The sequence below is a fragment of the Gambusia affinis genome, linkage group LG07 (genome assembly GCF_019740435.1).
Source record: "Gambusia affinis linkage group LG07, SWU_Gaff_1.0, whole genome shotgun sequence".
NCBI lineage: Eukaryota > Metazoa > Chordata > Actinopteri > Cyprinodontiformes > Poeciliidae > Gambusia > Gambusia affinis.
Window position 1 is genome coordinate 3371990 of NC_057874.1, and position 19791 is coordinate 3391780.

Sequence of the window (19791 nt, forward strand, 5' to 3'; positions counted from 1 at the left end):
TTTCTCAAGAAATATGATTGGGATATAGAATCTGTAAGCTGTAATGGCTTAAAAACAATACTCAGACTCCTCAAACATGGACTATATTATTCTAACATACTATTTATAAAACCTGGTTAGTGATTTGTGAAACCTTTATATGATTAAAGTTGAATTGAGGACCATAGTTGTGCATCCATCATTGCACCAACTCATTTTAATTAGTTTAGGGCAAATTAAACCTACTTTCCAAAACTATTCAATTCAAACCACTTTCACTTTTATCCAGTTATGTTAAGGTAAACTGTATTCTTGACTCATTCTGATGTAAGCAGAAACAGTTGTGCTGCTATTTGCTTGGTTTATTAAACCATAAGTTTGATTAGCGCAGAGGGACAAAACAAGTCAATAAAACAACAAAATCCCAGAGGACCAAAGAAATCAGAAGACAGACATAGAGAAAAGGAGATAGCTTTACTATAAAGAAGTTGTTGCTAGCAGAAGTTGCAACATCTCATACACGCATATATGGTGAGTATACTTTTTTTTTCTTGAGTACTTTACAAATGCTTTACTTTGCATGTTGAAGCAAGACTTTAACAAGCTGCTGTGACGCACATGGTAGGTAAACAAAAAAGAGAGATGCAAATATGACAGTTCATAAAAAGCCGTACACCATGTGATCAGTCATTTACAAAACCCAGAATCAAAGGTGTATTCTAAAGTTTGAAGCATTTGGAAAGGAAGGGGGGAAAAAAGAAAAAGAAATTGACATTTTCTTTCAGAATGTGTAACAAATCGGGGGGTAGAGGGGAGAACCAAACTAAGAATTGACGAGTGTGCAGATTGTTGCTCGGTTTTGAAGCCAGTTTACTTTTTTGCCCCTGGGGTCGACTCAGGATGGAACATGGAACATGTAAGCAGACGGAGCAGCGAGATGCACGTTTCCAGACCACATCTTGAAGAGGAAGGGGAAAAAAGGGACACATCCGCGGAGAAAGTTCCAAGCTGGATCCTTCACTGCTTTCCCTGTCCTTGCTTTCAGTTTCAAGCTGGTCAACATGCCAGTTTAAAGCAACAATACACTACAGAACAAGACTTCATCCAACTCATTAAAATTTTACAAAGGCAGAAGGGGAAGAAAAAAATGGATTTCAGCATAGAATAACGTGGATTTTAAAAAAAAATCACGTTTTGTTTTGAAGTGAGGGTGAATGAGGAAGGCAGCCTGTTAGAGGAATGTGTTTTAGTCTAAAGATCACCTCCTCACAGTTCTGCACATGCACGGACCGTTTTTACAGGAAACCTTCTCAAAGGTTCCTGGAAGAACTTCCTGATTGTGTGATTGGCTAGAGAACATAAACAGTGAAATTATGTGCAAAAATTCTCATTGGTGGCTGTTACGCAATTTGCCAGCAGGCCTTGTTCTATTCTTGGTCTAATTAACAACTCTGAACAAGAATTGGAGCCGGAACGGACGTTCTGTTGTAGCAATTCAGATCATGAGATATGCTGATGGCTCGGGTAAGTAACCAACTAAATAACATTAATTAACTAAAAGTGAAAAAAATGAAATTTAATTTCAGGATCTTTAGTATGAAGTTGAAGGAAAGACTTGCAAACAGTGGCCGTGTTTTCATCAACGATTTTTATACACATTTTGAATCGTATTAGAAAATTTAAAAAAACAAATTCCTCAATTTTGCAGACAGTTTTGGCTGTTGGCTTTTCTGGGGAGGGGAGAAAAAAAAAAGGCCAATGCGCTAAAGTAGAGATGCTGAATGTGCATGAACACGTTTGCTGAATAAGTTCTCAACTTTGCTTCCTGGGATGGAGGTGTTCCTGGAGGGCCTGTGGCTTAAAGAGGCACAAAAGCTGGAAAAATGTCTTAGTCCAACATTACGTTTGCGTAATCTGGTTGCTTCGTTCCACACGTGTAGACGGAGATGTGCCTCATTCGCATTTTCTTTGTAATTTCGTTTTTGCAAATTTAAAATTTGGTTCAAAATTCTCGTGACAAATGGATGAAAACGTAGCAAACGAGCTAACGAAATAAATTGTCCGAAAAGGTACCAACTGACCCGCATGAACGGGAAGAATGTGGACTACCAACACTTAGAGTAAAGGGATAACAACATGGCTGCACATACAAACATTGCTTTGTGGCTTTCAAATGAGATCCTGGAAGAAAATGAAGGGCTTTCCCCAAGTAAAATCAGTCCGAGGTCATTCAGAACTGCTGACCAACGCAAATCTTTGTGCTAATTCCAAATAGATATTGGATCGAACCAAAGGCCAGGGAGATGCCTTGCTGCTTTACCTGACAGCGCCGGACGGCTCTGTAAAGGCAGCGACTCAGAGAGAAAGTTCGCATCAGGTGCAGCAGGCCTCACAGATCTCAATCACAACAGTCACAGTAATCTGTCACAGGCTACAGAGGCTTTGGGGATACCAACATGTGACTTTGTTTTTCTAGATAAGAACATAAAAGGGGAAGAAACAATAATTATTTACAAAATGGTAGATCTTCTTCCAGGACCAAATAACTGCCAAACAGTAAATAAGAATAAAGATTTTCTGTACAGTGGGTGGAGTTATATTACATAAACACACAGCAAAAAAAACAACATGATGGTGACAACAGGAGCAGAACAACAGACAGAAATGTGGCTGTTTTGATTGATTAAAAACACAACATTTTGTTTATTTATTGTTTTTGTGTGTGTATGTTTGTTTCTGAAAGGCCAAAATGTTTCTAAAGTTGTTGTCAAGTTTTGGCATGATTCTATTTCTGACAATGAAATGCAGCCACCAGAAAAGGCAAAAAATGTGTGTTTTATTTTTTAATTAAATATGAATATAATGTAGAATTAATATTAACACTATTTCTGTAATAGACATATAAATTAAATTAAATATTTACATGGAGTTCCAAGCTAACTACAAAAAGAAAGAAAAAAATCAATGATGTTCATTGAAGAGCTGGACTATGTTCACACAGCAGGTCTAGATACTCAAATCCATTTATTTACTTATTTATTCTGTTTTAATTCATACTGCTAACTCAATCTGACCGCAATCGACTTCTGTTTGAACGGTTTACAATCCCAACGCGACTCGCAGGAGAAGAAGAAGAAGAAGAAGAAGAAGAAGAAGAAGAAGAAGAAGAACGCAGCGCTCTGTTTACGGCAGTAGTAATGGATGGAGCGGTCTGTGGATCAATCTGAACGTTTATCCAGCAGTGGGAACCGACAGCATCGTCACAAGGTCATAACAAGACCATAAGTTTCAGGATTACAATTTCCAGACATTGTTTACATCCAGAGCTGCTGCTTCTTTTGGTGCAGCGTTACAACGCCCGTCTCCAATCAATGACGTGAAAGTCAGAGAAAATGCGACACGACGGTTCACACCGCCGAAGCCTTTTGACAACGTTTGGATACGTATGTGACTCAGTACCACATGTGGAAGTGGAACAGATCAGATTTTTTCGGGTTCGGATTGAAAATGTTTGTGGGTCATATACAGGGGGAGAAAAGGGGGCAAGTCGAATTTGGGTCGCATTTGCCTGCTGTGTGAACGTAACCTCAGATAGCCACACTCTTGAGGGCTGAAATAAAGTAATGCATTGAATAAATAATTTGGTAAGTAATCAATATAGGAACCAAAACTATTCCTACTGTTTTTTTTGTTTTGTTTGTTTTTTTACTGAACACGGAGTCGACCAATCAGCTTGAATGTAAAATACTGAGCCTTCCTCTCCAAAAACAACATATTAGCATATGTCATTTTAAAGCGATTCAGTTAATTATGACCATACTGTAAAACTTCTACTTTAATAGTAGCATGAGAACAAATGACTATCATAAAGGCTCTGCAAAGAGGCGCAAATGGCAGAAAAACACAAAGGTGTGGATTTGCTCATCCAGTTGGGTTAAGACAGAACATGAATGATTTTACAGGTCATGTGAAGGCAAAAGAAATGCACAATTCTTATCTGCTTTTATATGTCGTGGTGATAAGTCTGCTTTCAACATCTGAAATATCCAATGTGTGTGTGTATGTGGGTGCGTGTGTGTGACGCAGATTTTTATTCCGTTTTCTTCCGTTTTCTTCCGTTTCCCAAATGTTGTTGCTACAGATTTAGATTTTTTTTTTATTAATAGTGTGTAACAACTTTGAACTCAAAGTAAAAGAAAATGTGAGGCGCCACGTCAACAAGGAAACAGAGCGGTGGTGGCTTGCTTGCTTATGAGGGAATTAACTGGGTTTGATATTTTGGTGTTTCTTGCTAAAACTACCATTTCTGTTTAGTGCACATGTTTTACTATCATGCTTCAAAATATTAGTTTTTTTCCTCATTATTATTCAAAAGATGGACTTTTTTACAGTAGAATGTAAGAGGGGCTCAAGCCTGTGCAGGTGCTGGATTCTCTCTCTCTTTTTTTTAACAAGACATTAAAAGTTTGGATTGAACGTTGGTGACGAACATGATAATAAAAACTCGTGTTTTCATATTTAAGATGGCTAACAGAAACCTAACGTTATGTTTTTATATACCAGATTAAACTCAAAATGTTATGGAGGTTGTGCATAGTTTCAAGGGGCACTAAAATGTGTGCCAGGACTGTGTACAGCATTTATTAGGATTCAATACATCATCTACCAGCTGTGGAAAACAAAACAAAAAAAGAAGAAGAAAAGAAAATCGTTCACTGCGCAGTAAGTATCAATATGATAAACATATCTGCCAGCATCTTGTTCAGATTAACGGTGAGAGGCTGATATGTCACAGGATGGGGTCGGAGTGGACTCAGGGATTCAGATTCAGAGGAGCATCTCAGGCAGAGCAGCGGCGAAATGACGGGGGGACAGAAAACCCAACGAAAGAAACCAAGACTGCTTGCGGATGCATCCAAAGCCGCCACTGAAGGCACACTTCAAAGTTTTGCATGGGTGAAGAGCAGACGGGGGCGATGCGGAGACGACTTCTCCTCTCCGTCCAACGATCATGTAATCAGAGCCAAGAAACGGGAAATTAAAGGCTTGTGGTCTAAGCTTACCCACCCTCCGCGCTCCTCGTTTTTATCTCTACGGAGGACAGCCTGTTTAGTCTCCAGACAGAGTCTCCTGCGTTTCTGCGTGAACCGTGTGTTAGATACTCGTATAATCAAGTGTGTGTCTCGTGTACAGTGAGGTGCGGACGGGCGCTGGGGAGTCCTGCAGCAGCGCCGCTCCGCTACGCCAGCGAGTAGATGGCGTTGACTGGAGAGGTGGCCTCGGAGCTCTCGTTCCCCTCCGTCTCGTCCTTGTCCTTCTTCACCGTGTACTGGCCGATGAAGGAACCGTCCTCGTTGAACTGGCCGTCGCCGCCTTCGCCGTAGTCCACGAGGCTGTCGTCGCTCTCCTTCACGTTGCCGTCCAGCGAAGTCTGGCTGCCCTGCAGAGGCTTGTTGTCCTCGTCGCTGCTGCAACGACCAGCAGAAAGGTTAGAGATTCAGAGACCAGCGTGCCCTCTTGACATGCCAGTGGGACATAGAGAACTTAAAGCTCCAGTATGCAGCTTTCATAAAAAACATGTTTTTTCACATATTTGTTAAAACTGTCACCATGCCGTGCTGTCTGAAGAAACACACTGCTCCCAACAAAATGCAACCAATCAGAGGCAGGAGGAGGAGCTTAGTGCTGTCAATTAGCCTCATGTATTCATTGCTAAATGTGCTGATGCCAGATGAACAACATATGGTTGATATCTGTGGCCATGCTAATTAGTTTAGTGTGGCAAAGAGCAAAAAAGGGAGTGGGGTGGGGGGTGAGCTGCACACATTAGGGTGATTGACAGCACTAAGACCCTCCTCCAGGCTCTGATTGGTTGTTTTTAGTTAGCCCAGGGAACTCTGGGATAAAGCAGAGGAGCTCAATTTTTTCACAGGTTATTTGTTACTATCACAACTTAGCGACCGTTTAAACAAATACGTTTAAAAAAATTACTATTTTTAAATACAGAAGCTTCCAAGGCATACGATGTAATGATTGCAGGAGAAGAATAATTTTTCTGGTTCACTTTGTCCCACATTTTTTTTCTGGAATATCCAGAACCAGATATTCCACGTGACCCAAATGCTTCTCTGATCTTCTCCACTGCCTCAACAGATTAATTACCTACTGGATACATCTTAGAGAGACTATATAGGACGGCTTTAGTCAAATTTTAATCGGGAGTGATTAATGACCCTAATCATTTTAATTTCCGGTGTATTACCGCCCCTCCCCCCTTCCGGTGTCAAGTTACCGCCCCTCCCCCAATCACCCCATCTGTTATGACATCAGAGTTTTAAGAATAATACAATTAAAGAATGAAAAACATTATGAGTTTTAAGATTAATACAATAAGTTTTAAATAATCTAGATTAATATACAATATAATATATTTAAATAGATTTGGGATGTTGTATTTACCTCGGGTTTCAATTGAATATCTTCCTAAGACGTGAAGCGGGAGATGCGGTCCTGCCATCTGTGTGTCAAGAGTATGTGTCGCACATACACCCTGTGTGAGGTGAGGACAGAAATCCCTCAGGATAGTTCTCCTGACCTCTGATCACCAGGCATATTCACTATTGGCTCTTGGGAATTTGCTTGGGTTAGGGCCCCTACGATTTATTTTCCTCTATGTCTCAGAAAAAACACATTTTTCAAAAAGTTGGCATTTTCTGTAGGTCCCAGAATTTGGGCGGGAGAGGGCTCCTACGATTTATTTTCCTCTATGTCTCAGAAAAAACACATTTTTCAAAAAGTTGGCATTTTCTGCAGGTCTCAGAATTTGCGCGGGAGAGGGTATAAGACTAGACAGGGGCTGAAATGGCCCCCTCCTTTCTGCTGTGTGTGCCCCGGCCATGGCTGCGTGTGGCAGGGCTGACCCGTCGGCTTTGAAAGAATGGTTTTGACCCCCAGTCCCTGCAATCGGTGTGTGTGTGCAGGCGTGTGCGTGTGTGAGTGTGTGTGTGTGCGCATGGGTGTCCCTGCGTAAGAGTAAACGTATATCTCTAAAGAAAACCTAGAGTTTAACTGTTTTACTGCATTATTTATGGTAGCACGATTAGTCAGTGCTGACTGAGTTTGTGATTTCCTTCATCACTTAAATTTGGAACTCTTATAGATTTTTTATTTTTCTGTAACACTTGCTAGTGTGATACATGTCCTTAAAAGTCCCTCATCTGTAAATTTATTTCTGAAGAATATGTGTGACGGGACTAAACAGGCCTTGGTGAAGCTACTCATATGTATCTTTCAGCTTTCCCTAAAGTTGAAAATTTTTTACATTGCACAACCACGCTCCAAGAGTTGCTCCAACATGGGAATTCTTTTATTTATTTTTTTTTTACCTTTAACTAATTAATCACTACTTTTGTCTTTGAGTTATATGCTGTATGTTTCTTGGCCCTAATGATGCTTTCCCTTCATCCATTATCTTACACACTTGAGTAATCCTGTGAATATAAGAACTTGTAGTATTTACTAGCAGTCATATTGCCTGAATTGTTCCACCTAAGTTTTCAGTCAGTTCACTCTTAACAACTACTTAATTCAGTTAAACCTGAATTGATTCGTGTTCACAGAACCAGTTTTGCAGCTACAATCTGAACTAGTTCTTGCTCGTTAAGCTAAAAATAAAGCAGAAAGCACACTATAGGTCATGCTGTGATTAGTTATTTAGTTATTACTAGTTTATTGTAGTTAGGGCAGATATAATAAAGTTATCTATGTTGACAGTAATGAAAAAAGTACCCGGTCCGCCATAAAATGGCTTATTGTTACAAATAAAACGACTGTTTCACAAAGAAGTGCTTCGCAGCCATTATGTTGTTTTTGCTCAAATAAATTGCATTTTAAAATGTTTTATCTAAACTGCTGCTCTTATTCATGTATTTTAACTGTTTAATCTACAATAAACAAAACGTTTTAATGAAAAGCATTTTTGTAACTGCGCTTACCTTTTACCTTCTTATTACCATTAAGTCAGTCCTTATATCGAGTTGCTATATTGATATAGAACACAATAAGAATCCAATTACAATCCTTTGAGTCTGACAATCTCAAAGGGGAGTGAAGGCAAGAAAATATAACAATAAAAAGTTCAAATCTGTAATTTTTGAAGATATCGCAAATGCCTGCATAACTAAAATCCCTGTAGTACCTGGATTTCTATCGATTTATTGAATGTGTAAATATTTATGAATGGCCATTCAGGTTTTATATAGTTTTTTTTCTTTCTTTTGGTGTTTGTTGCACAAATTTAAATATATGAAGGATATCAACCAACAATTCAATCAATGAATTTGTGTTTTTTTCTTAAATACTCCCTCTCACGGTGAATTGCTTACATCTTCTGACAGCTAGTCCAACTTATGATAACATTGACTAGGTTTGCTATTGGTACACTTTACCTAAAAATAAAAATTAAACATACTCACTACACAACCGTGCTCCAAGAGTTGGTCACAATATGGTGAATTGTTTTGTTGCCGATAAAATTATCTACAGCTTTTGTTCCTTGGTCCTAATGATGCCGTCTGTTCACTAATGTTCACTAACAGACAGTGCGCCTCTTGTAATTGATAAGCTTATAAATGATCAATGCAAAGCATCAGTATGCGTTAAAGAAGATCTATCAGTCAGATTAAGTCAAATTTCATCAAACTCAAAGCAATCAAAATTCTATTTCTCTGAAAGGTAATCTTTCCTTTTCAGGGACTGTATGAAAGGAATCATTGAAATATATTATGAAATATACTATGAAATATTTAATTTGCAGAATCCCCATAATAAAACTTCAATTGTGAATTGAATGATTACATTGCATCTAGACACAAAATAATCAACTGTTAATTAGTAATCGTGCTATGTAAATGACTAACAAGATCTGATCAGACAAGAAACTTGACCACCTAAAGTGATTTCTCACATTGAACCGTCTGACTTTCTGTAGCCGACTAAATTTAACCTTACCAAAGTTTTGCCTTAGAGCAAACAGGTACTGAGTATGAAGCGTGGATCAGACGCCTTCAGCCATCTGCTAAAGCTAGACTCCGGCCTTCCTCACTGTAAAATAAAACATCACACTTAAAAAAAGTTCAAGTGAACATCCCTTAATTATTATCAACTTATTGTTTGTACTCATCTTAAACAAGTGGCAGGAACGTTTGGTTAAAAAATAAAGCTTTACAAGTCAATCTATTTAAGTTGAGTCCATGCAACAACTAAAATAAAAAGTGAACTATTTGAAAGTAGCGAGGATTTTGGGTGGTAAAAGTTTAACATCTTAACACATCCAGACACTACCTCATTTCTGCTCAAACAAACGGAAAAATTTTGAATAGTACAACTATGTCAAATAATGAGACCGTGTGTCTTTAATCTATGTAACAAATATATTGCTGCTGCTGCTGTAGGCAGAAAATAAAAGAAGTTTTGCAGAGAATAACATTTTGAATGAGTTTAAGAATATTGTTTGCCAAAATCACACAGTGTAACTACACTTGTCTTTTATATGATGCAGTAATTGAATCTTTTAAGGCAATTGCTTTGCATAAATGTAAGTAAATACAACCTATTTTCCTGCTCCACATACTTAGCTAGCAGTTTGCCAATTAACTTCCCAGTCTGAACTTCTGGGCAACGTCTTGATTCAGTCAAATCTTCTATCCTAGATCTCCTGAACTCCAACATTCTTTTACATATCGGTACATATGTGAATGTTTGGCTTGCTGGTCTTCAGCATGCTTTGAATGCAGTATCTGGTTTCTCTTACTTTAACCCCAACTTGCACCTGATTGGCATGTTAGTCTTTTGATTCCCTCCCAGTGAGGCGGTGCTTCACAAAGCAAACTGTTTGTCAAACCGTTGATCTGCCTGGTGGCTGTTTCAGAAGATGAGGAAACACGGTGACTGAGTTTTAGACAGTACTGGTCAGTTCAAGCAGCTGCTCATGTAGCTGCTCATGTAGCTTTTTTTTTTTTTTTTACTGGATGGCAGTCCTAAAAGTATATATCTTTAAAATATGAATAAACGTACAATTCCATAGTTATTTGATCCAGCGGTTATAGAAGTTTGGTAATAATGCAATTCTGGCATTGTGCTTTCTTAATGTAAGTATTTCTGCTACTGGACAAGAAAAAGTGTTAAAAGAGGATTTAGAAAGAAAAATGCAAAGATGATATTTGTATTTACTGAGTGCAAGGCTGTGACTAGTTATCAGGACAGAATGAGAACTGAAAAACTGTTGGGTCCACATGACCAAGGAGGGAACCGGTCATCTGCTCCAACAATTTATTAGTCTTTAGGAAATATTTTTGGACACAAGGAGCAGGAACATAACAACATCAGATGTATTTTTCATCCTTATATCAGTGATTTAAAACTATATTTAATTTTGCATCATCTTATTTTTCACCCATAGAAAAGTCTAATGTGTTTATTATGAGTAGGATTAACCAAGCTGAAGAAGAGAAAAGAGAAATAAATATTCATTGGTACAGAATCGAATCAGCAGATATAAACTTATGAAACTATTGAAACTTTCAAGAATTTTATGTTGTGTAAGGTATTTAAGAAAATAATACTGAATCTGTGCTCACAAATTTCTTTATCTGGTTGTTATCTCTAAACTACGTTTACTTTTATGTTGAACACCAGACCTCTTGCCTCTTTTTCACAGTTTTTTCACTTAGTTCCACGACTGCAGTGGATTTTATAGTCAATGTTAAAATCCAACACAGAGTCTGAAGCGATGGAGGAAATTTACGTCAATATGGAACCTGTTGGACAAACTGCATCTAATCACACAGGTAAGAATGAAGTTACAGAGAAATCTAGTATGTATGTTATTCAATTTTGCTAATGTTAAGGTTTTTGTTAAGGTTGGAGCAGCTCCAAAGAGAGGCTCGGCCTCGGTGTGGTCGTATGCTTGGGAATCCTGAATGTTTTAATTCTGGCTGAACTCATAGGCCTCAGTGTACACAGTGAGTCTTTTTCTAGTCATCTTACAGATGTAAAATGAGTAAATGTTATGTTTCTGTTTTTTCTACTGATCAAATAGCGAGGGTTTAAAAAAGAATAAAGCTTGATGACTCAAAGTGTTGCAGAGAGGTGAAACATTACACCATGTTACATGAGTTTGATTCATTTTCAGCAATGGTTGCATCTGCAGCCGTTTAGGTTAGCGTGTCTTTAATATCTCCTCTTTTTCAAACTATTTACCAAACAATTTATTTTTCAGTGTTACCTCAGTTTAAATTCTACAGGTGTAACCAAAATCATGAAACTATTTTATAAGTCTTAGGTGAAAATACGATGCCACTTCTTTTTTTTTTTTTGCAAACATGTTTGTTGATTTTTTTCCCAGCTCATAACATGACAGCAGATTTTTCTGACATCGGCAACATGCTGACTGAACAGAACAGCAAGTTTCTCTCCATGAACTCTAACTTCACTGAAACGGCGCCACGAGCTGAAGAGACTTTAAGGTTTGTCAAAACTTTAAAAAATTTGTATCTCTTTAAAAACTGAATTCTACTCTGAATTGTAGAGTATCACTAAAACCTTTCCTTTTTGGTTTAAATGAGTATAATGTAAGTGACCAACTTTTTTGAATTTATTAAGTGCTCTATCATTTTTGTGTGCTAAAGAATAACTATGTAAAGCAAACTAAACTTTGAAACTTTGATTCTTTTTTCCTTACAGATCAGACAAACATCAGTTGTTCCTGTTAATCCAGGGGCTGCGGAAGAAGAGAAGAGCAGATCCAGTATTGATGGATGATTAGGATTTGTGTTCACTGTGATATTATTCATCAATAATAATGTAGCTTATTAGTATGCTGTTACATAAAACCGTAAAGATAAATTGTACGCTTCCAACTGTTGTGACTTATAAAGCAACAATTTTACCGGTTGTTCTCCGTGTTTCTCTTTCTTGTTAAAACTCTGACACGATAAACAAACGTTGGAGGATGGTTTTATGCGGAGGATCGTTTTAGCACGATGCGTTCTGATTGTGTCTTAATGTGACTTTTACTACGAGACTTTATGGAACTCCAGTTGTGTCCGGTAATAATGGATTAAGCTCTATCTTGGTAGATTTTTTTTATTTCCAATTATTTACTATCATTTGTAATAAAGTAACGTCAACACCACACATTCAGCTGTGAGGAGTTTGTTCTAGTCATCTTAAAGATGGCAAGAGTCAATGTCGTGTTGATTCTGAGAAGCTGAATGATTAACTGAATGACATTTTATTCATTTCAGAGTTCAACCAGCGAGGTTATTCATTTTGTGGCGGTCCTAGTCTTAGAAAGAAAGAACCAAAGATAGAAAGCAGTAAATGTTCATGTTGGTTCCAAAAGGCTTCTCCTGAAAATATGGATCAAATCAGGGTAGGAAACGTCATTTTTACATCATTGGGATATTAAAAGTCTTTTATCTAAACATCTTATGAGTAGGTTTTTATTGTTTCCTTAAAACTATTTAAGGAGTGTTGATTTCATCTAAAATTTTAAGGCTAAAAAAGAAAAACAATAAAAATGTACTACATGGCTTGCATTTGAAGCTGTAACCCAACACAGGGCAGGCTGTACACTGTAATGGAAATATTTGTCTCTTTAAAGAAACCTTTGACCATTGCAGCTGGTCCAGGCCACATCCAATTATGAGAGTGGAGACATGAGACAAACAAACCGTTTAATAACTACCAATAAGAAGAAGATTTAAGGGTATTTATAATAGTCATTTATCCACAGTAGTTCCTACAAACAGGGGTATTGATATCCTATTGACACCATTTTGTAAGCAGTGAGATTTCATGTCTTCCAGACTCTGTCTTAGGCTGACATACGTGGGTTTCTGGTTGCCTTTTTTCTTTGTGATCTGAGACACATAATAGGAACGATACAGTTAACAGATTGAATAACAAAACAACTCATGGTCCTCAGCAGTATAATTGACTGTGGTATGTTTACCAGACAGTAGATGAAACGTTGATCATGTGTCAGGACAGCACACTGCCCCGGCAGCTTCTCTATTAGGACATACATTAAAAGTACAAAACAGGATATGATTTAGCTCTTGCTGTTGAAATCATAGATTTGAATGAATTGCAAAAACATAAAACATTTTTTCCTAAACAAAGACTTTTTAATAACTAGTTTTACTCACTCTGCTCCTTTAACTCTGAGACTCGACCAAATTTCTTCTTGAACATCACCGCTATGCCTGCTCCCATGCAACAGTGTTAGAGAATTTTCGGTATTATCATTTTGTTATTACTTTAGTTCACATTCAGTCTGTTTAAAGTGTTCTCTTCCTTATGTGTGTATGAACTGACCTGGAGGTCAGGACTGTCTGTTTATCTTCTTGTGAAACCGTTAAATTCTGTGCTTCTCAGACCCTAAATTATTTTTGTTTTGTTAACAGCTTGACCGAGATTTGAACCGGGCTCAGATCGTAGATCAGTTATCACACCTGAAATTGGGTTGCTGGTTGTTTAGGTTACATGTTTTACGACCTCTTTTGTTTTTACTAACTACCCCCTTGGCTGTTTTTCTTAGGGTTTCTTATTGATAGAGTTTCTCAGTTTTGTACATGTTGATATTTTCTACAAGCGCGAATTGGAGAAAAATATATAATCATAAAGTACTGAGTTGGTATCAGCGCTTACTACAGTCTTGCTTAACCCCTCTACATCTGTCCCAACACTAAGCTGTGTCACTCTGTGCCTCCAAGCATCATTTTCTTTTTTAGCCTTAAAATTTTAGATGAAATCAACACTCCTTAAATAGTTTTAAGGAAACAATAAAAACCTACTCATAAGATGTTTAGATAAAAGACTTTTAATATCCCAATGATGTAAAAATGACGTTTCCTACCCTGATTTGATCCATATTTTCAGGAGAAGCCTTTGGAACCAACATGAACATTTACTGCTTTCTATCTTTGGTTCTTTCTTTCTAAGACTAGGACCGCCACAAAATGAATAACCTCGCTGGTTGAACTCTGAAATGAATAAAATGTCATTCAGTTAATCATTCAGCTTCTCAGAATCAAGACGACATTGACTCTTGCCATCTTTAAGATGACTAGAACAAACTCCTCACAGCTGAATGTGTGGTGTTGACGTTACTTTATTACAAATGATAGTAAATAATTGGAAATAAAAAAAATCTACCAAGATAGAGCTTAATCCATTATTACCGGACACAACTGGAGTTCCATAAAGTCTCGTAGTAAAAGTCACATTAAGACACAATCAGAACGCATCGTGCTAAAACGATCCTCCGCATAAAACCATCCTCCAACGTTTGTTTATCGTGTCAGAGTTTTAACAAGAAAGAGAAACACGGAGAACAACCGGTAAAATTGTTGCTTTATAAGTCACAACAGTTGGAAGCGTACAATTTATCTTTACGGTTTTATGTAACAGCATACTAATAAGCTACATTATTATTGATGAATAATATCACAGTGAACACAAATCCTAATCATCCATCAATACTGGATCTGCTCTTCTCTTCTTCCGCAGCCCCTGGATTAACAGGAACAACTGATGTTTGTCTGATCTGTAAGGAAAAAAGAATCAAAGTTTCAAAGTTTAGTTTGCTTTACATAGTTATTCTTTAGCACACAAAAATGATAGAGCACTTAATAAATTCAAAAAAGTTGGTCACTTACATTATACTCATTTAAACCAAAAAGGAAAGGTTTTAGTGATACTCTACAATTCAGAGTAGAATTCAGTTTTTAAAGAGATACAAATTTTTTAAAGTTTTGACAAACCTTAAAGTCTCTTCAGCTCGTGGCGCCGTTTCAGTGAAGTTAGAGTTCATGGAGAGAAACTTGCTGTTCTGTTCAGTCAGCATGTTGCCGATGTCAGAAAAATCTGCTGTCATGTTATGAGCTGTGAAAAAAAATCAACAAACATGTTTGCAAAAAAAAAAAAGAAGTGGCATCGTATTTTCACCTAAGACTTATAAAATAGTTTCATGATTTTGGTTACACCTGTAGAATTTAAACTGAGGTAACACTGAAAAATAAATTGTTTGGTAAATAGTTTGAAAAAGAGGAGATATTAAAGACACGCTAACCTAAACGGCTGCAGATGCAACCATTGCTGAAAATGAATCAAACTCATGTAACATGGTGTAATGTTTCACCTCTCTGTAACACTTTGAGTCATCAAGCTTTATTCTTTTTTAAACCCTCGCTATTTGATCAGTAGAAAAAACAGAAACATAACATTTACTCATTTTACATCTGTAAGATGACTAGAAAAAGACTCACTGTGTACACTGAGGCCTATGAGTTCAGCCAGAATTAAAACATTCAGGATTCCCAAGCATACGACCACACCGAGGCCGAGCCTCTCTTTGGAGCTGCTCCAACCTTAACAAAAACCTTAACATTAGAAAAAATTGAATAACATACATACTAGATTTCTCTGTAACTTCATTCTTACCTGTGTGATCAGATGCAGTTTGTCCAACAGGTTCCATATTGACGTAAATTTCCTCCATCGCTTCAGACTCTGTGTTGGATTTTAACATTGACTATAAAATCCACTGCAGTCGTGGAACTAAGTGAAAAAACTGTGAAAAAGAGGCAAGAGGTCTGGTGTTCAACATAAAAGTAAACGTAGTTTAGAGATAACAACCAGATAAAGAAATTTGTGAGCACAGATTCAGTATTATTTTCTTAAATACCTTACACAACATAAAATTCTTGAAAGTTTCAATAGTTTCATAAGTTTATATCTGCTGATTCGATTCTGTACCAATGAATATTTATTTCTCTTTTCTCTTCTTCAGCTTGGTTAATCCTACTCATAATAAACACATTAGACTTTTCTATGGGTGAAAAATAAGATGATGCAAAATTAAATATAGTTTTAAATCACTGATATAAGGATGAAAAATACATCTGATGTTGTTATGTTCCTGCTCCTTGTGTCCAAAAATATTTCCTAAAGACTAATAAATTGTTGGAGCAGATGACCGGTTCCCTCCTTGGTCATGTGGACCCAACAGTTTTTCAGTTCTCATTCTGTCCTGATAACTAGTCACAGCCTTGCACTCAGTAAATACAAATATCATCTTTGCATTTTTCTTTCTAAATCCTCTTTTAACACTTTTTCTTGTCCAGTAGCAGAAATACTTACATTAAGAAAGCACAATGCCAGAATTGCATTATTACCAAACTTCTATAACCGCTGGATCAAATAACTATGGAATTGTACGTATTTATTCATATTTTAAAGATATATACTTTTAGGACTGCCATCCAGTAAAAAAAAAAAAAAAAGCTACATGAGCAGCTACATGAGCAGCTGCTTGAACTGACCAGTACTGTCTAAAACTCAGTCACCGTGTTTCCTCATCTTCTGAAACAGCCACCAGGCAGATCAACGGTTTGACAAACAGTTTGCTTTGTGAAGCACCGCCTCACTGGGAGGGAATCAAAAGACTAACATGCCAATCAGGTGCAAGTTGGGCGGGTTAAAGTAAGAGAAACCAGATACTGCATTCAAAGCATGCTGAAGACCAGCAAGCCAAACATTCACATATGTACCGATATGTAAAAGAATGTTGGAGTTCAGGAGATCTAGGATAGAAGATTTGACTGAATCAAGACGTTGCCCAGAAGTTCAGACTGGGAAGTTAATTGGCAAACTGCTAGCCAAGTATGTGGAGCAGGAAAATAGGTTGTATTTACTTACATTTATGCGAACCAATTGCCTTAAAAGATTCAATTACTGCATCATATAAAAGACAAGTGTAGTTACACTGTGTGATTTTGGCAAACAATATTCTTAAACTCATTCAAAATGTTATTCTCTGCAAAACTTCTTTTATTTTCTGCCTACAGCAGCAGCAGCAATATATTTGTTACATAGATTAAAGACACACGGTCTCATTATTTGACATAGTTGTACTATTCAAAATTTTTCCGTTTGTTTGAGCAGAAATGAGGTAGTGTCTGGATGTGTTAAGATGTTAAACTTTTACCACCCAAAATCCTCGCTACTTTCAAATAGTTCACTTTTTATTTTAGTTGTTGCATGGACTCAACTTAAATAGATTGACTTGTAAAGCTTTATTTTTTAACCAAACGTTCCTGCCACTTGTTTAAGATGAGTACAAACAATAAGTTGATAATAATTAAGGGATGTTCACTTGAACTTTTTTTAAGTGTGATGTTTTATTTTACAGTGAGGAAGGCCGGAGTCTAGCTTTAGCAGATGGCTGAAGGCGTCTGATCCACGCTTCATACTCAGTACCTGTTTGCTCTAAGGCAAAACTTTGGTAAGGTTAAATTTAGTCGGCTACAGAAAGTCAGACGGTTCAATGTGAGAAATCACTTTAGGTGGTCAAGTTTCTTGTCTGATCAGATCTTGTTAGTCATTTACATAGCACGATTACTAATTAACAGTTGATTATTTTGTGTCTAGATGCAATGTAATCATTCATTTCACAATTGAAGTTTTATTATGGGGATTCTGCAAATTAAATATTTCATAGTATATTTCATAATATATTTCAATGATTCCTTTCATACAGTCCCTGAAAAGGAAAGATTACCTTTCAGAGAAATAGAATTTTGATTGCTTTGAGTTTGATGAAATTTGACTTAATCTGACTGATAGATCTTCTTTAACGCATACTGATGCTTTGCATTGATCATTTATAAGCTTATCAATTACAAGAGGCGCACTGTCTGTTAGTGAACATTAGTGAACAGACGGCATCATTAGGACCAAGGAACAAAAGCTGTAGATAATTTTATCGGCAACAAAACAATTCACCATATTGTGACCAACTCTTGGAGCACGGTTGTGTAGTGAGTATGTTTAATTTTTATTTTTAGGTAAAGTGTACCAATAGCAAACCTAGTCAATGTTATCATAAGTTGGACTAGCTGTCAGAAGATGTAAGCAATTCACCGTGAGAGGGAGTATTTAAGAAAAAAACACAAATTCATTGATTGAATTGTTGGTTGATATCCTTCATATATTTAAATTTGTGCAACAAACACCAAAAGAAAGAAAAAAAAACTATATAAAACCTGAATGGCCATTCATAAATATTTACACATTCAATAAATCGATAGAAATCCAGGTACTACAGGGATTTTAGTTATGCAGGCATTTGCGATATCTTCAAAAATTACAGATTTGAACTTTTTATTGTTATATTTTCTTGCCTTCACTCCCCTTTGAGATTGTCAGACTCAAAGGATTGTAATTGGATTCTTATTGTGTTCTATATCAATATAGCAACTCGATATAAGGACTGACTTAATGGTAATAAGAAGGTAAAAGGTAAGCGCAGTTACAAAAATGCTTTTCATTAAAACGTTTTGTTTATTGTAGATTAAACAGTTAAAATACATGAATAAGAGCAGCAGTTTAGATAAAACATTTTAAAATGCAATTTATTTGAGCAAAAACAACATAATGGCTGCGAAGCACTTCTTTGTGAAACAGTCGTTTTATTTGTAACAATAAGCCATTTTATGGCGGACCGGGTACTTTTTTCATTACTGTCAACATAGATAACTTTATTATATCTGCCCTAACTACAATAAACTAGTAATAACTAAATAACTAATCACAGCATGACCTATAGTGTGCTTTCTGCTTTATTTTTAGCTTAACGAGCAAGAACTAGTTCAGATTGTAGCTGCAAAACTGGTTCTGTGAACACGAATCAATTCAGGTTTAACTGAATTAAGTAGTTGTTAAGAGTGAACTGACTGAAAACTTAGGTGGAACAATTCAGGCAATATGACTGCTAGTAAATACTACAAGTTCTTATATTCACAGGATTACTCAAGTGTGTAAGATAATGGATGAAGGGAAAGCATCATTAGGGCCAAGAAACATACAGCATATAACTCAAAGACAAAAGTAGTGATTAATTAGTTAAAGGTAAAAAAAAAATAAATAAAAGAATTCCCATGTTGGAGCAACTCTTGGAGCGTGGTTGTGCAATGTAAAAAATTTTCAACTTTAGGGAAAGCTGAAAGATACATATGAGTAGCTTCACCAAGGCCTGTTTAGTCCCCGTCACATATTCCCCAGAAATAAATTTACAGATGAGGGACTTTTAAGGACATGTATCACACTAGCAAGTGTTACAGAAAAATAAAAAATCTATAAGAGTTCCAAATTTAAGTGATGAAGGAAATCACAAACTCAGTCAGCACTGACTAATCGTGCTACCATAAATAATGCAGTAAAACAGTTAAACTCTAGGTTTTCTTTAGAGATATACGTTTACTCTTACGCAGGGACACCCATGCGCACACACACACACTCACACACACGCACACGCCCGCACGCACACACAGCGATGGCAGGGACTGGGGGTCAAACCCTTTCTTTCAGAGCCTAGGGGTCAGCCCTGCCACACGCAGCCATGGCCGGGGCACACACAGCAGAAAGGAGGGGGCCATTTCAGCCCCTGTCTAGTCTTATACCCTCTCCCGCGCAAATTCTGAGACCTGCAGAAAATGCCAACTTTTTGAAAAATGTGTTTTTTCTGAGACATAGAGGAAAATAAATCGTAGGAGCCCTCTCCCGCCCAAATTCTGGGACCTACAGAAAATGCCAACTTTTTGAAAAATGTGTTTTTTCTGAGACATAGAGGAAAATAAATCGTAGGGGCCCTAACCCAAGCAAATTCCCAAGAGCCAATAGTGAATATGCCTGGTGATCAGAGGTCAGGAGAACTATCCTGAGGGATTTCTGTCCTCACCTCACACA

The 19791-nt window shown here is 37.0% G+C and overlaps 1 protein-coding gene and 1 long non-coding RNA gene across 28 annotated transcripts in view; both read right to left on the reverse strand.

Annotated features, from left to right (window-relative positions):
* Positions 1-436: 436 nt before the first annotated feature.
* Positions 437-19791, reverse strand: part of nfasca (neurofascin homolog (chicken) a) — a 137710-nt gene continuing 118355 nt past the window's right edge. For 20 of the 26 annotated variants that reach the window (XM_044121430.1, XM_044121431.1, XM_044121434.1 and 17 more), the window contains one exon: positions 437-5447. In XM_044121430.1, the coding sequence (XP_043977365.1) occupies positions 5219-5447 (229 nt within the window). In that variant the 3' untranslated portion in view covers positions 437-5218. The remainder of the gene's footprint in view (positions 5448-19791) is intronic. The other 6 variants (XR_006371018.1, XR_006371016.1, XR_006371014.1 and 3 more) reach the window with 2 other exon arrangements.
* On the reverse strand, positions 14264-19740 carry LOC122833694. Of its 2 annotated transcripts, XR_006371028.1 has the most exons (4): positions 15487-19740; positions 15312-15413; positions 14808-14928; positions 14264-14590 (listed from the first exon to the last, which is right to left on the reverse strand). It is a non-coding gene; the product is annotated as an uncharacterized LOC122833694 (long non-coding RNA). The 2 variants fall into 2 exon arrangements; XR_006371027.1 differs by having other exon boundaries at positions 15312-19734.